Source organism: Hemitrygon akajei, chromosome 4 (assembly GCF_048418815.1).
Source record: "Hemitrygon akajei chromosome 4, sHemAka1.3, whole genome shotgun sequence".
Classification (NCBI taxonomy): Eukaryota; Metazoa; Chordata; class Chondrichthyes; order Myliobatiformes; family Dasyatidae; genus Hemitrygon; species Hemitrygon akajei.
In genome coordinates this window covers 28847825-28864777 of record NC_133127.1, presented here as the reverse complement: position 1 = coordinate 28864777, position 16953 = coordinate 28847825, and the positions used below count along the sequence as shown (strand labels likewise).

The 16953-nt window shown below is 40.7% G+C and overlaps 1 protein-coding gene across 2 annotated transcripts in view; it reads left to right on the top strand.

The window, feature by feature from the left end:
* Positions 1-16953, top strand: part of LOC140726181 (lysine-specific demethylase 3A-like) — an 85069-nt gene that overhangs the window by 24281 nt on the left and 43835 nt on the right. For both annotated transcript variants that reach the window (XM_073042196.1, XM_073042194.1), the window contains exons 8-11: positions 2267-2403; positions 10304-11019; positions 13188-13389; positions 16475-16689. In XM_073042196.1, coding sequence (XP_072898297.1) covers positions 2267-2403; positions 10304-11019; positions 13188-13389; positions 16475-16689 — 1270 coding nt within the window. The remainder of the gene's footprint in view (positions 1-2266; positions 2404-10303; positions 11020-13187; positions 13390-16474; positions 16690-16953) is intronic.

The window sequence follows — 16953 nt, the reverse complement described above, 5'->3', positions numbered from 1 at the left end:
AAAGGACTCTATTTACCTCGTCTATGCCTTGTACAATTTTATACACTTGTATCAAGTCAAGTTGTCCCTCAGCCTCCAATATTCCAGACAAAATAATCTCAAGTTTGTGCAAAGCTACACGAACGTACACGCGCGCATGTGTACTTGCTCTCCTTTTAGCAGAACCTGTTCCTTTATCTCATAACGCCACCAGTACCTGACTCTTACACTCGAGGTCCTGATCATGCCACACACGACCTAACTATCCTATTTATTTGTGTTACAACTTTCAGGAAGCCACAGACTTAGACCCGCAATTCTATGTCAAATGTCCTGAAGAGTCCTACCATTACGTGGATCTTCCCCCTTACATTTGACCCTCTCAAAGTGCAACGTCTCACACTTGCCCGGATTAAACTCCATCTGCTCTTTCTCCACCCATACCTACAACTCATCTACAGAGTCATAGAGCACTGCAGCACGGAAACAGGCCCTTCGGCGGCCCGCCTAACAGTGTCTATCTCTTTACTTTGGCAACCTTCCTCACTGTCTACAATTCCATAATTATTTTTGTGAATTCTGCAAGCTTGCTAATCGAAGAGTGGTAAGAGTTTAGAACTTGCTTTCACAAGGGTAGAATTCAAAGGAATAGCACTGGTGAAAAGGAGAATTTGCAGATGCCGGAAATCCAGAACAACATACAAAATGTGACACTGTTACAGCTCGGGGCTTTCCAGAGTTCAGAGTTCAATTCTGGTGTCGTTCTGTAAGGAGTCTCTGTACATCCTCCCCGTGGAATGTGTGGGCATTCTCTGGGGGCTCCTGTTTCATCCCACAGTCCAAAGTCCGGGTAGGTTCACTGGTGATTGATTGTAAATTGTTCCATGGTTAGGATAGAGTTAATTGGACTTGTCAGGGGTTGCTGGTGCCACGTGGCTCAAGTGCCTGGAAGGGCCTGCTTTGCACTGAATTGCTAAGTTACTTAGCAGATCAGCAGCATCTATGGAGGGGAATAAGCAATCAAAATTCCAGGCCGAGAGCCTTCATCGTGGGCTGAAAAGGAAGGGGGGAGTAGCCAGAGTAATAAAGTGGGGTAGGGGAAGAAGTACAAGCTGGCAGGTGGTAGGTGATGCTAGATGAGGGGGAAGGTGGGTGTGGAGGGAGGATGAAGTGAAGAGTATTGGTGGCATTACGAGATAAAGGAACAAGTTCTGCTAAAAGGATAAAATTTTTAAGAAGTTGGAAAGCATTGCAAGTGAAATGGGAGGAGGCAAAGATGGAAAAAGCCTGTTTCTGTGTTGTACATTGGCAGACGATGATAACTATGTAATGTGTTTATGTAGGCATCTCACTGTTACAGGCACAGTTGTGCAGGTTTATGGGATTCGGTCTGTTGCTGTCAGCCTGCTGCCTGGCAAAAGTTCCCCGGTGGTAAAAGGAACAAGTGCTTGAAAGCAGCTGCACTTAAACTGCTTCACAAAATCAGCTGTCAGGCTTTGACCCATGGACACAAGTGTGAACACTGCTTAGTGACATCCACTGTCTAGTATTTTAATAGTGGATTTTCTCTTGGAAACTAATTAACATGGGAAAAAATTTGATGGCCTGGTTTGTGATCAAAGTGGTACTAAGAGTATCATTAAAGTTGTGAAGTAAAGTATTAAGGTTGTTTAATTATACAGCTTCAAAACGTTGACTCTTTATTCTTCCAGCATTTTGTGTGTGTTGCTCTAGATTTCCAGCATCTGCAGAATCCCGTGTTTATAATTGCATGCTTACAGATTTCAGTAGAGTGTTATTCTTGTATAGAATGTAGTGTTGTTGTGTCCACTTCTGGCTGCCTCATTCTTTATAGAAAGAATGTAGAAGCTTGAGAGGGTGCAGAGATTTACTTAGCTGCTGTGTGGATTGGAGAGCAAGTTGTATAAGGAAAGGTTGAGCAAGCTATGGATTTTCTCTTTGAAGCAAAAGATGATGAAAGGTGACTTGATAGAGATAAGGAGAAGAGAAGGGCAAGCAGGTAGACAATGGAGCAAGATAATAAGAGAGAAGGCAAGGGAGGGAGAAATCACCAGAAGTCTGAGAAATCGATGTTCATGCTGTCAGGTGGGAGACTACCAAGAATATGAATTGTTTCTCGTGGGTGTAGAGGATGGTGATGCATGCTGTCTTTGTGCAGTGCTCCACAGATGATCAGAAACCCTTCCAACTGCAAAGGTTTACCACGCTGTGTCTTCGTTGTCTTCCCCCAGGCCAACGCTGATCAATTGCTATGTTCCTGTTGCAGGCTCAGTTTGTTCACTCAGCTCTGGGAGACATGTTGCTTGGTAGTACTGCCACAACCCCTGGGAGCAAAGATCTGAGACGCACCACTCCTCCGCCTGCAAACTCCCCTCCAGCCATCACCGCTGTGGCACCCTCAGGGTAAGTGGTCCTGCGGCGCTTCATTAGCTTCTGAAGTTAAATTTATTTTGCAATGAAGATGAGTATTTAAGAGTGATCCTTCTCAAATTTCATCGACTAGTTTACAGCTTTAAACTGAGCATAGTTATTTCTGAGAGACAGGAGATTCTGCAAATGTTACAAATCTTGAGCAACACACAGTGCTGGAGGAGCTCAGCACGTCAGACAGTATCTAAGGAGGGAAGTGAGCTGTCAGTGTTTTGGGCCGAGACCCTTCATCCGTTAAAGGTGGTGACAATAAACCAGGGTGATGCTCTGTGGGCTGTGGACAATCACGTCCTGCTGAGTTCCTCCAACATTTTGTGTGTGTTGATCATAATTATTTCAGAAGAAACTTTCTATAAGATGACAAGAAAGTTGAAGATTTGTTTTTAAATTGATTTTTTAAAATTTTGAATGTTGGCAAACAGAACTGTAAGCTTAGAAGCAAGATATGGGAGTCAGCGGGAGACGCTCATGGAGTGAGTACTGTTTTAGATTCGCTCCATAACCTTTATTTTTTTTAACCTTTGATCACCCTTATCCAACTTATTTTTACCTACACCAAAAGATTCTTGCTATTTTCTTGGACTTATCGTTAAGAGTTTATTGTGAATTTTTGAAGATATGCAAACAGAAATGACTCTTAGATCTAAAGGACGAGAACCTGGGCGCAACCCGAACGGTAATGGAAAGAAGCAAGCTCATCCGCAACGCACTGAATTAACTTATGAACTGTTTATGGAGGTTTTGGATAAAAAATTTGATGAACTACAACAAATTTTTAAACAAGATATAAAGGCTTTTCAAGATTATATGGTTAAGACGGATTTAGTAATTAACCAGCAGCAAGTTCTTATCGCGTCTTTGCAAGAAGAAGCTCGGAAACGAGATTTGACAATTGAAAAATTGCAACAGGATTTAATTTCGACCACTAAATTGGTGGAAACACTTAAAGCCAAGAGTGTCGACTTTGAGAATTGGTCCAGAAGACAGAACCTACGTATACTTGGTCTCCCAGACGGCATAGAAAAAGACGACCCTTCGAAATATTTTGCTCAACTTTTAAAAGATGTGTTCCCGTCGGTTTTCCCAGATAACCCCCCGTTACTTGATCGAGCACATAGAATTTGGCGTCGTTCATCGAGTGCTCCAGCTAAACCTTCGGTTGTAATTGTCCGGTTTCACTATGTACACGACAAAGAACAACTTATTCATGTGGCTCGGCGGGTTGGAATGGTTAAATTTCAAGATTACTATTTCAGTTTGGTTGAAGATTTTAGTCCTGAAGTTATGAAGAAAAGGCTTTTTAAACCTCCGATGTCTGAATGTTATGAGAAAAATCTAAAACCTGCGCTCTTATACCCTGCGAAGCTTAGAATCTCTCCGCCAAATGCTCCACGCCAGGTTTTCCTTTCTACATCTGAAGCGAGAAGTTATCTGGAGGAGAACTTCCCTACTGCTATAGACACTAATCTCTAATAAATTAGTGATTCTGATCGTGTAAGATGGTTTTCGATTCCTCAAACCAGATTTAGTCTCTGGTTATTGGTGTAGGTTTATCCTATACTTTATATTTAAGTTAAAGTGTGTTTTCGTTATATTAATCGCTCTGTTTTATACACTTTAACCATTATACTATATTTTTGACTATTATTTTTGTTCCTTCAAAGGTGAATTCTTTTTTATTAAGATGGTGGTTTTTTGGAAAAATATTCTTGGTTTTGTTTAAGATGGCGTTATCTTTTCTTCTCTCGTCTTCTTCCTATAATGCATCGCTTATCATAGTTTAAATATTTCTTGATTTGTTTGGGTTATAACCCGATTTATAAGCTTTTAGTGATTATATTCTTTTTTTTACAACTAAGTATATTAAGAAGTGTGGTTTTTAGTATAGTGATTATAATTTTTAAAGTCGGGGTGGTTTTTTTTAATATATAACCTTTACATACGGAGTGGTCTTCCGCTGATATGGGGGTAGAATTAGTCTCATTTTTTCCTTTTTCTAGCCATATTTTGGCTCTTTTTCTTGTGGGGGTGGGGGTTGGTCTGTTTTCTAATTTTATTTTTCTTTTACCAGTTTGTTTTAGCTTTTTCATTTGGGCTGTTTTTGAACTTCAAATATGTCTACGATGTCGTCACTTCCGGGTCCGCTCTTTATTTTTGTTCCTCTTCCGGGTGCATGAGTTTATAATTTGGTTAACCCTTTTTATACCAAAGGGTTGATTTTAGAAGCATGGCTCAGACCATTAATTTTGTGTCTTGGAATACTAATGGTTTAAACCATCCGATTAAACGAAAGAAGATTTTCAAAGTATTCCAAAGACTTAATGCTCATATCATTTTTGTACAAGAAACTCATGTGAGGAAGGAGGACAAATATCACTTTTTTAGGTCTTGGCGGGGTCAACAGTATCATTCGAATTCGAATGCCAAAGTAAAGGGAGTTTCAATTTTTATTGACTCCTCTATTGCATTTGTTCAACACGATATCCTTTCGGATCCGAATGGTAGATTTTTGTTAATTACGGGTTTACTTTGTAATAAAAAGGTTGCTATGGTTAATGTTTATGCTCCAAATGTGGATTGTCCTGATTTTTTTAAGTCCTTATTTACTTCTTTACGTAATCTAAATGAATATAAGTTAATAATGGGTGGTGACTTTAATTGTTGTTTAAATCCTTTGATGGACAAATCTATATCTATTCAGACTTTACCCAATAAGTCGGCCACTTGTATTAACTCCTTTTTGACTGATACTGGAGTTTTTGATATTTGGAGATTTCAGCATCCTAACGACAAAGAGTTTTCTTTTTTCTCACATGTTTATCATTCTTATTCGAGAATTGATTATTTTTTTTTATTGACTCTTGTTTTATTCCATCAGTAATTGGTTGTAATTATGATATTATAGCTATCTCTGACCATGCTCCATTAAAACTTTCTATTAAACTTACGGATACAGCTTCTAATGTTAGACAATGGCGATTTGACTCTACCTTATTGCAAGATCCGGACTTTATTAAATTTATGAAGGAACAGATCGATTTCTTCTTTTCAACTAATTCCACGGATGATATTTCTTGCTGAACACTTTGGGACACTTTTAAAGCGTATATACGTGGACAGATTATCTCTTACTCTGTTGGTCTGAGAAAACGCATTAAGAAGGAAACTTTTATTGGTTGATAAAATTAAAGAGATTGACAAGAAATATTCGATCACTCCTAGTAAGGAGCTTTACAAACAAAGGGTTGAACTTCAAACGGAACATAGTTTATTACTTACATCTCCGATTGAAAATCAATTAATGAAAACCAGATCTGATTTTTATATACATAGTGATAAATCGGGTAAACTGTTAGCTAGTCAATTGAAGAATGTTTTGGTTAAACGTCAAATCACTAAGATTCGTCAGCAGAATGGGGATTTGACAGTTAACCATGATGAGATAAATAAGTCATTTCAAGACTTTTATACCTCCCTGTATCAATCTGAATTCCCTCAGGATCATAATACCATGTGTGATTTTCTTGGGAAATTGAATTTTCCAAAATTATCATCCAATGATCTTTCAATATTAGATACTCCTATTACGGATGCAGAAATTAAAGGGGTTATTTCCTCAATGAATTCTGGGAAAGCACCAGGTCCAGATGGGTATACAGTAGAATTTTTTAAATGTTTTTCCGCTACTCTTTCTCCTTGGTTATGCAGGGTTTTTGAAGAAGCAATTAGATTGGGGAATTTGCCACAATCTTTTTATAGAGCTTCCATTTCTTTAATACTGAAGAAAGATAAAGACCCTACTGACTGTGCATCCTATAGACCAATATCTTTATTGAATGTAGACTCCAAGATCTTTTCCAAGTTACTGGCTTCCAGGCTGGAGAAGGTATTACTCCAAATTATTTCAGAAGATCAAACCGGTTTTATTAAAAATCGCTATTCTTTTTTCAATGTTAGGAGATTACTGAATATTGTTTATACTCCTTCACATAGCACTTCAGAATGTGTTATTTCATTAGATGCGGAGAAAGCATTTGATAGAGTTGAATGGCCTTACTTATTTTATGTGTTGGAGAAGTTTAATTTTAGTCTGACATTCATTTCTTGGATTAAACTGATTTATCACACTCCAGTAGCCTTGGTGTTTACTAATAATCAAAGATCTCCCTTTTTCGTTTATTTCGGGGCACTAGACAAGGCTGTCCTCTTAGCCCATTACTATTTAACATTGCTTTAGAGCCTTTGGCAATTGCCATCAGAGAATCACAGGATATTTCGGATATTAATCGTGGGACAGATATTCATAAGTTATCTTTGTATGCAGATGATTTATTATTATTCATTTCTAACCCTGAGAAATCTATTCCAGCAGTTCTATCATTGTTGGCTCAATTTAGTGAGTTTTCTGGGTATAAGTTAAATCTTAATAAGGGTGAATTGTTTCCTTTGAATAGACAGGTCCCAAGTTATAGAAATTTACCTTTTAAATTAGTTAATAACTCTTTTATTTACTTAGGGATTAAAATCACAAAAAACCATAAAGAGTTATTTAGGTTTAATTTTTTACCCTTAATTGATCAGATTAAATGCTTGTTTACTAAGTGGTCACCAGTATCTTTATCTCTGATAGGTAGGATTAATGCTATTAAGATGGTTATTTTACTTAAGTTTTTATATATTTTTCAAGCGGTACCAACTTTTATTCCGAAATCTTTTTTTACTAATGTTGATTCAAAAGTTTCCTCATATATATGGCAGAATAAAAATCCCAGGTTAGGTAAAACATACTTACAGAAGACAAAGAAGGAAGGTGGGTTGGCATTACCCAATTTTAGATTTTATTATTGGGCAGTTAATATTAGATATTTGTTATGTTGGTTGAAAGACTGGGATGGATCTTTTGGCCCTCATTGGGTGAGTTTGGAAATTAAATCGGTACCAGGTTATGCTCTGGGTTCTATTTTAGGGACTTCTCTCCCTTTTGCTCTTTCTAAATTGCCGAAACGAATTGACAACCCGATAGTTAAACATACTTTACGTATATGGTTACAATTTCGGAAATTTTTCGGGTTGACTCAATTCGTTTTAAATATTCCTATTGTATCTAATTGCTTTTTCCACCCTTCAATTATAGATCAAGCTTTTTCGGCTTGGAAAACTAAGGGATTACTAAGATTTTCTGATTTATTTTTGGGAAAGAAAGCTTAATCTTATTATTCCTATTGAGAATTGGGATAGAATTCTTCAATTAGTTAATACATCATCTATATGTGCCAAACATTCATTAATACAATTTAAGGTCGTACATAGGGCCCATATGTCCAAGGATAAATTAGCTCATTTTTATTCTTATATAAATCCTATTTGTGATAGATGTCAATTTGAAACCGCGTCTTTAACTCATATGTTTTGGTCATGTCCGCTTTTGGAAAAATATTGGAAAGATATTTTTGATATTATCTCTGCGGTATTGAACATCGATTTACAACCCCATCCTATTACCGCAATTTTTGGTTTACCAATGATGGACTCACTTCAATTATCTTCTTCCGCCTGTCGAATGATTGCATTTCTCACTTTGATGGCTAGAAGATCTATTTTGTTGAATTGGAAGGAAATTAATCCTCCCACTGTATTTCATTGGTTTTCTCAAACTATGTTATGTTTAAATTCAGAAAAAATTAGAAGTGGTGTATTCAATACTTCTATTAAATTTGAAAAGATATGGAGACCATTTATTCAGTATTTTCATATGATGTAATATGACCCTGTTCCAAGCTTATTTGATTTTCCAGCTTTAATCTTATTTATGTTGAGAGGATCGGAGTTGACGACACTGATAATTATGTATTCTTGTGAGATATTATAAACAGCCCTTTTTTTTTCTTTTTCTAGTTTTTCTTTCTTTTTTCTTTTTTTGCTTTTTTCTTTATTAGCTATTAGATTAGTAGTTTAGTTAATTTTGCAAACATTTTTTTTTCTTTTTTCTGTTTTTTTATATCATATATTATGAAATACCTAGATTTACCTTGTTCATACATATACTGTATGGTTCATGTTTTGGGAAAACTCATTTATACTGTAATCATTGCTTATGTATTCTTTCATGTGCAATGGGAATTTGTATGTTTGTAATCCCTTTATTAATATATCAATTGTATTTTGTTCATATTATTAATATTAATAAAAGGATTGAAAGAGAGAGAGAAGCAAGATATGAGACGGGCTGTAAATCTGAGGTAATGCACAAAATGGTGGAGAAACTCAGACTCTGTCTCTCTCTATCTGTCCCTCACCAACTCTGCCACAAAACAACAAATTTTACGACATACAGTACTGTTCAAAAGTCCTGGGCACGGATATATAACTTTGGTGCCTAACGCTACCGCACAGTACTGTATTTGTCAACATGAAGTGGAGAGCAAATTTGTAAATCTGGTGGGAGCAAGGATGTTGGGAATGACGAGGGTGGAGTGCCATGGGACGAGTGTGGGACAGGTAGCAGAGAAGGGGGGGGGGGGGGGGGTGGCACAGGTGCAGACACATCCAGCCCATTTGATTCCAAACAATTGGTTCATTGATCATTATAGGATCTCTCTCTGGTGCTTCTTGCTTCCTTCCCCATTTCCCAACCGTCGTTCCCCTCTCCTTGCCCTCTTCTCACTCTGTCTACAATAGAGACCCATTATCAGAATCGGGTTTATTATCACTCCCATATGGCATGAAATTTGTTTTTTTTTTGTGACCGCTGTACAGTGCCATACATAAAATTACTACGGTACTGCAGTCTGTGTCTGATTCTTCTGATAGCTGCAGGCCTTTGGGATGTGGGAAGGAGTACCTGGAGAAACCCATATCAGTCAGAATGAGAAAGTACCACAAATTCCATACGGCCAGGGTTGACCCTGGGTGGCAGAGACGTGAGTTTGGGGCTCTGTCTGCAGCACAGCCGTGTATCTCCAATTCTCCATTTGTCACTACCGCAACACTCCTCTTTGTTCCAGAACATAGTTATGTATAGGCCATTTGGCCCACAACGTTGTGCTGACCTTTTAAACTCAAGTTTATTGTCAATCAATTGTACACTTGTATACAGCTAAATGAAGCAATGTTTCTCTGGGACCAAGGTGTATCAAGGACACAGTATCTAAAATAAAATTATCTTGCTTCTAAGCTTACAGTTCTGTTTGCCAACATTCAAAATTTTAAAAAAATCAATTTAAAAACAAATTAAGATTAAAAAATATTCTGTGGATGTACGTGTTGACGTATTTATATTTATTGAGATACTGTGCGGAATAGGCCTTTTGAGCCGTGCCGCCCAGTAACCTCAATTTAACCCTAGCCTAATCATGGGACAATTTACAATGACCAATTAATCTACCAACCAGTGATCTTTGGACAATGGAAGGAAACCCACACGGTCACCTGGAGAATCTATAAACTCCTTACAGACAGTGGCAGGAACCCGGGTCACCTGTACTGTAAAGCGTTACGTTAACCACTAGCTACTGTGCTGTCCTTAGTAGTACAATGCTACTGGCGCTGTCATAAGTTATGTGTACAGGGTGGTAGCAGAGAGGTCAGCAGCTTCTCAGCCTGGAAGAAGCTGCTGCCTGATCTATCAGTTCTTGTTCTTAAACTGCAATATCTTCTGTCTGACAGTAGGAGGTCAAAGATATGTTCAGACAGATGGGACCCACTCTTTAAGGTCAATCTAATCTCTCCGTCTCCCCCCAAATGGCTCTCCATTTTTCTATCATCCATTTCCTCCTTTTAGAAGAGAGTTGAGATTGTGACTTCCATTTTTCTGGCCATTTATTTCACTGCATAAAATAAAGTTTACTTTTAAAATGTTTGTTTTAATGTTTAGGACTGTGGAGCAGACGAGAATGGTAGAGTCACTGGGTGAATGTCGTGATATTCCAGCAAGCAAGGGTAATGCTAACACTGTTTGGCCGAGTTTCAGCGGTTCGAAGTTACCTGTGGAAGTTTCATGTAAAGCACCCTCGGAGGGCAACTTCTCGGGTGCAGGTGGTTATAACACACAGGAGACGTGGTCTGTATTTTCCACTAGCTGTGCCTCTCATTCTGAGATGTCTTCCCAATCGGCAGTGTTGTTGCAGACCTCCAGAAGTGGACTGTTGGAAAAGGCCGAGGAAAGGAAATCCTTTCAAGAGAGTGTGGGGATTGTTCCATTGACCAGTCCGTCAGCCTGCGGCACGTCACTTCCCGCTCTGAGCTGCAAGGCTGCTGTGACAAGTGCCGCCCCGTCGCCTTTACTCCGGGCGTTCAGCCCATCCAGTGACCTCAGCGTTGATGCCAAGGGTCGGCATCCTGCCATACCTTTAGACTTCCCCAGACCTGCAGAAGGGGATAACAACCGGGCTCTGCTGACTGCTCCTGATCAGCAGGCTGACGAGAATGATAGTGATGCAGAAAGTACCACCAGCGACTTGAGCTGTTCTTCCGGATTGAGTTCTGAACTGGGCTCTGATATCTCAAAGATGTGGGCCTCCAGTCCAAGCCTTAAAAGGGAAGGAGGCGATCGGCTGAGGAATGCGCTGTTGAAAGCAGGAAGAGGCAGAGGTGAGTGTGCTGTTTAGTCTGGGGAAAGTTATTAATTAGCAGTCCTGGGAATTGAAAATGCCAGGAGTTTTGTTTTAGCAGCTCAGCATGAGAGACAGCTGGTGTAACTTGTTCTAATTAATATTACAATACTTCTTTGCATGTGAGCAAAGCCCTGTGCAAGTGAAAACAGTTTTGTGCTTTTTTTTCCCCTCATTTCCCCCAAGTTCAGGTTACTTGGGCACTCTTTCCTGACACGTACAGCTCCAGATTTAAGCCGGGCCAAGCAAACAGCCGAATGCTTTTAGCTATCTACTGACTGGTGCACTGCTTTATACTAACGTGGGAGCACCATAAGGAAATGCCTCTTAGAATAATGGCTGTCCTGTGGGGGAGAGGCCACCGATATGCACTCTGAGCTTGGAGAGAGATCTGGCATTGTCTGAAGCAATAAACAGCAGGACTGATGCAGGTTTTCGACTTGAAGTGTTAACGACTAGAGGAGAACTTGGCCATTCAGCCCTTTGAGTCTGTTCTACCATTTCATCCTGGTAGATTTATTAATGGAGCTATGGCATGAAATGGGCCCTTTGGGCCACGCTGTCCAGCAATCCCCCAATTTAATCCTAGCCTAACCATGGGACAATTTACAGTAACCAATTAACCTATCAACCTTCAGATTGTGGGAGGAAACCCACATACGTAGTCACTGGGAGAACATACAGACTCCTTACAGATAGCAGCAGGAATTGAACCTGGGTCCCTGGTACTGTGAAGCCTTGTGCTAACCACTGTGCTACCGTGCCACCCCCCCCCCTCAACACCATTCCTTTGCCTTCTCCCTGTGACCTTTGACACCCTTACTAATATTACAAAAATCTTTAAATATGCTCAATGACTTCCACCAGAGCTGTAGGTGGCAATAAATTCCATAGGTTCGCCACCCCTTCCACCTTCCGGCTAAGTAAGTTCTTCCTCATCGCTGTTTTAAAGGGATATCCTTGAATTTTGAGTTTAGGTGGCCCTGAACTCTCACCATTAGAAACATTCTATCCACATTCACTCCTGTCTAAGCCTTTCAATACTCAGTGGGTTTCAGTGAGATCCCCTCCCCCTCATTCTGTAAATGAAATATAATACAACCTGCCCTGTAAGTCTCCATTCCCCTCCTCAAGGCATGCTCCCAGTGCCTCAAGGCTATTCCCACCCTATTGATGTGTTAGGACACACTGATCTTGGCCACAATAAAAAAATCTTACAGTCAAGCCTGATTGTTGTCACTGGATCCATCAAGGACACCTTCAAAAGGTGGTGTCCCACCATTAAGGACCCTCACCATCTGGGACATGCCCTCTTCTCCTTGCTATAGTCAGGAACCTGAAAACGCAGACTCAGTGATTCAGGAACAGCTTCTTCCCTTCGCCATCAGAATTCTGAATGGTTTCATGAATGCTACTTCTCTATTTAGCTTTCATTTGCACAATTATTTATTTTCATAACTCTTATTGTTACCTATTGGTGTTTTTAATGTCTTGCACTGAACTACTGCCGCAAAACAATACATTTCATGACATATGGTGAGCACTTTTGGCCCCTTATCTAAGAAAGGATGTGCTGGCTTTGGAGAGAGTCCAGAGAATGAACCCAGGAGTAAAAGGGTTAATGTACGAGGAGTCTTTGGTTGTAGTCTCATATTTGATGGAGTTTAGAAGGGCGGGGTTGTGGGGGGATCTCACTGTAACCTATCAAATGTTGGAAGGTCTACATAGTGGATGAGGAGAGGCTATTTCCTCTAGGACCAGAGGGCACAGATTCAGAACACCAGGATGCCCCTTTAGGGAAGAGGTGAGGAGGAATTTCTTTAGTCAAAGGGTAAATCTGTGGAATTTATTTCTACAGACAGTTGTGGAGGCCAAGACATTTTGAGTATATTTAAAGTGGAGTTTGATAGGTTTTTGATTAGTGAGGGTGTCAAAGATTACAGGGAGAAGAAAGGAAAATGGGGTTGAGAGGAATAATAAATCAACCATAATGGAATGACAGAGCAATGGGCCAAATGACCGAATTCTCCTCCTATGTCCTGTGGTCTTGTATGTTTGTAATAATAACCCTATTCCGATTCTGGATTGTTCTTTGTGCCTCTGTATGGCGAGGGTCACTGTGTTTGTGAATGTCATTGTGTTTTGTAGCCAGTGGCTCCCAGTCGGTGCTGAGTGACATCCACAAAGTCCGTGCGTTGCAGCAGAGTGGCGAGTCCTTCCTGCAGGACGGCTCCTGTTTAAGTGTTGCTCCCCACCTGCGCAAGTGCAGGGAGTGCCGCTTGGCCAGCTACCACCGCTACAGGGATGAGAACGACACGACTGTCTTCTGCAGATTCTTCCACTTCAGAAAGTGAGCTGTGCCTTCACGTGTGTTAACCATCCATTTTATTGCCGTGCTGTGTCAGTTATTAACCTGCTCCAGGTTATTCTCCTCTCCGCCAGCCCACCCCTGAAAATTGCTCTCACATATCACAATGAACTGTACAGCAGCAGTGCCTCTAAAGTCACAAAACATCATAAAACTTCAAGGGAGTGTTATGGAGCAGTTCAGTTCCAAGTTACAAAGAGACATGTCTGCCCAAAGGACCGAAAACCTGGCCAGCAGGCATGTTAAAGGAGGGAATTATATACAATGGTGGGGAATACAGGCAGCAAGATCCAATGATCACGCCTGGTCTTCCCTGAGAACGGGCAAGGAGCCGTTGTGTTGGTCAATCCTAGTGCCGGCTCCAGCATTCAGAAATCTTAACAGCAAATTCTTTCCTTCAGTTCCATTTTCCTGCGTCAACCTATTATTGATTCGATCTGTCAAATTCTTCTGCAGATTAGATTAGCCTTCTGTGTTACATGTACAACGATACCTATGGTGAAATGTGTCATTTTGCATCAACAACCAAGACTGTTTGAGGATTGTGCTGGGGATTGCCAGCGAGCATCGCCGCGCACCAGCACAGTATCCACAACTCACTAACCCTGACCCGCGGTTCTTTGGAATGTGGGAGGAAGTCTGTGCAGTCACGGGGAGATCGTGCAAACTCCTTACAGATAGCAATGGCAATTGAACCCTAATTGCTAGTAGTGTAAAGCGTTACTGCAGAGTCTCCCAAATATTCTCTGTGGTTGAGCCTCTGCTGCCCTTATTGGACAGGGAATTCCCAAACATTTGCTTTGGGTGAAGTAACCTCTTCTCATCCCTGTCCTGAATGACTAGTTCCAGAGGGAGCCATGGCACCCACCCACTGCCTGTTGATTATAGTCGTTCATTGGCATGAAGATGCTTCCTGACTGCAGAGCTATGTCTTCACCCAGATACTCTGTAGGTTCAAAGTTCAAGTAAATTTATTATCTTAGTATTATATGTCACCGTATACAATTCTACGGTTCATTTTTTTGTGAGCATACTTAATAAGTCCATAATAGAATAATAATTATAAAGGAATCAACAAAAGGTCTCACAAACTTGTGCTTTCAACTAGTGTGCAAAAGACAACAAACTGCAAATACAATAGAAAATAATAATAATAAATATCAAGAACAAGAGATGAAAAGTTCTTGAAAGTGAGTCCATAGGTTGTGGGAGCATTTCAGTGATGGGGCAAGTGAAGTTTCGTACCTTTTGGCTCAAGCCTGATAGTTGAGGGGTAATAACTGTCCCAGATGGTGTGAATCCTGAGGCTCCTGTATCACCTCGATGGCAGCGGTGAGAAAAGAGCATGTCCTGGGTGGTGGGGGGTCCCTGATGTTGGTTGCTTCTGTTCTGTGACAGTGATTCACGTAGATGTGCTCCAGTGGTGGGGGGAGCTTTGCCATTAATGCACTGGGACGTATCCATTACTTTTCTTTGGGATTTTCTGTTCAAGGGCATTGGTGATAAGCATTTCTTAACATTGTATGACCACATTTAGAGGAAGAACTACAGTGGGCGCTGAAATTAATGATGTTGGCCAGACTTTTGTTTGATCCTAACAATACAGGCAGCACTGTAGCATAGTGGTTCATGCAATGCACCAGCGATCGCCAGTGGAGGTTGGATTCCCACCACTGTCTGTGTATGTTCTCCCTGTAACCACATGAATTTTCTCTGGGTGCTCTGGTTTCCTCCCACATTCCAAAGACGTGCAGGTTAAGGTTAGTGAGTTGTGGGCACTGTATGTTGACAGCAGAGGTGTGTTGGTGCTTGTGGGCTGCCCCTAGCATGTCTTCAGACTGTTGTTGTTGATGCAAGCATCTCATTTCACTGTTTCAAACTACATGTGAGAAACAAATTCATTTTACAATATCATTAGATGAGGCAGGTACTGCTGCATTGGATCTTTCCTTTTTTTGAGGAAAGACTCTTCAATTAAGACTTCAGTCTCTTCCGAAACAGTAATTAGATCTTTCAGGTGTAAAATTATATATATATATGTTTTGGTCCACATTTACAAATAAATTTCATCTCAACCTTTTGGAAAATATTGGGAATTAGATGGGTGAGGAGAAATGAATCAAGTTAGTGAATTCAAAGGCAACACAAGTGAATCTGCAGATGCTGGAAATAAATAAAAACACAAAATGCTGGCAGAACTCAGCAGGCCAGACAGCATCTATGGGAGGAGGTAGTGACGACGTTTCGGGCCGAAACCCAAGTTAGTGAGTTGTGATCTAAAAAGATGACTGGGGTAATGCACGATTAACCTTTGAATGAGAATGTGCACCACAGTGGGGTAGCGGTTAGCACAATGGTGTCATCTGAAAGGAGTTTGTACATTCTCCCTGTGAATATGTGGGTTTCCACTGGATGCTCCAGTTTCCTGCCATGGTTCAAAGACGTTGTGGTTAGCGGGTTAATTGGTCATTGTAAATTGCCCTGTGATTAGGCTTTTGTTTAATAGGTGGGTTGCTGGGTGGTGTGGCTCATTGGGCCAGAATGGCCTTTTCTGCCCTCTATCTCTAAATAACTAAATAAGATAAGTACAAAGTAGCTGGTAAGTCAGACTAATGAGTCACTTTTTCAAAGGTCCCCACAGGCTCAGTGTTTGTGATCCCCACAGTTTCTGGGTAAATAATTGTGCATTTTCTTCCAAGTAATACTTAGCAAGAGTGGTTGGGTGAGCCTGGAACTAGAGATGTTAGGCTAAGGGTGAAAGGTGAAATGTTTAAGGGGAATCTGAGGGAAAGCTTCTCAGATGGTGGTGAGAATGTGTAACGAGCTGCTCATGGGAGCGCTGGATGCAGGTTCAATTGTACATGGATGGGAAGGGTTTGGAAGGAAGTCTGCATGCTTGTAAAGGGGACTAGGTAGACCAGGCCAGCACGGACTAGATGGACCAAAGGGCCTGTTTCTGTGCTGTCATGCTCTATGACTAAATAGCTTGGCAGAAGACTTGCATTGCAAACATTGCTGCTTGCTGCAGTCATGCAGCTGACTAACACTGCACGGTTTGTCATTCTAGACTGTACTTTAACAAACATGGAGTCCTGCGGGCAGAAGGGTTCCTCTCACCAAACCAGTGTGACCCCGAGGCCATGCGGCTGTGGCTGCCTTCTGACACCGATGTGGAAGGCTTGGACCTTGATACCTCCAAGTACATCTTGGCTAATGTTGGTGATCAGTTTTGCCAGCTGGTCACGTCTGAGAAAGAAGCACTGAAGTTAGTGGACCCTTGCAGTAAGTATTTCAGTCCTTTGACTATTGCATTGCTCATTTGAAGCTGGATTTCTGTTAAACCCAAGACCTTTCGAAATCCTCTTTTGCACTATTTTTGTTGTAATTTTGTGATTTTTATGTATTGCACTGTACTGCTGCTACAATAGTAACAGATCGCACAACGTGTCCATCATAATAAACCTGATTTGGATTCCATTACTGGCTGTAAGGTTTGTAAATCAACATGTCTGTATTTGCATCAGTCATCGTGTCGGTTGCTTGGGT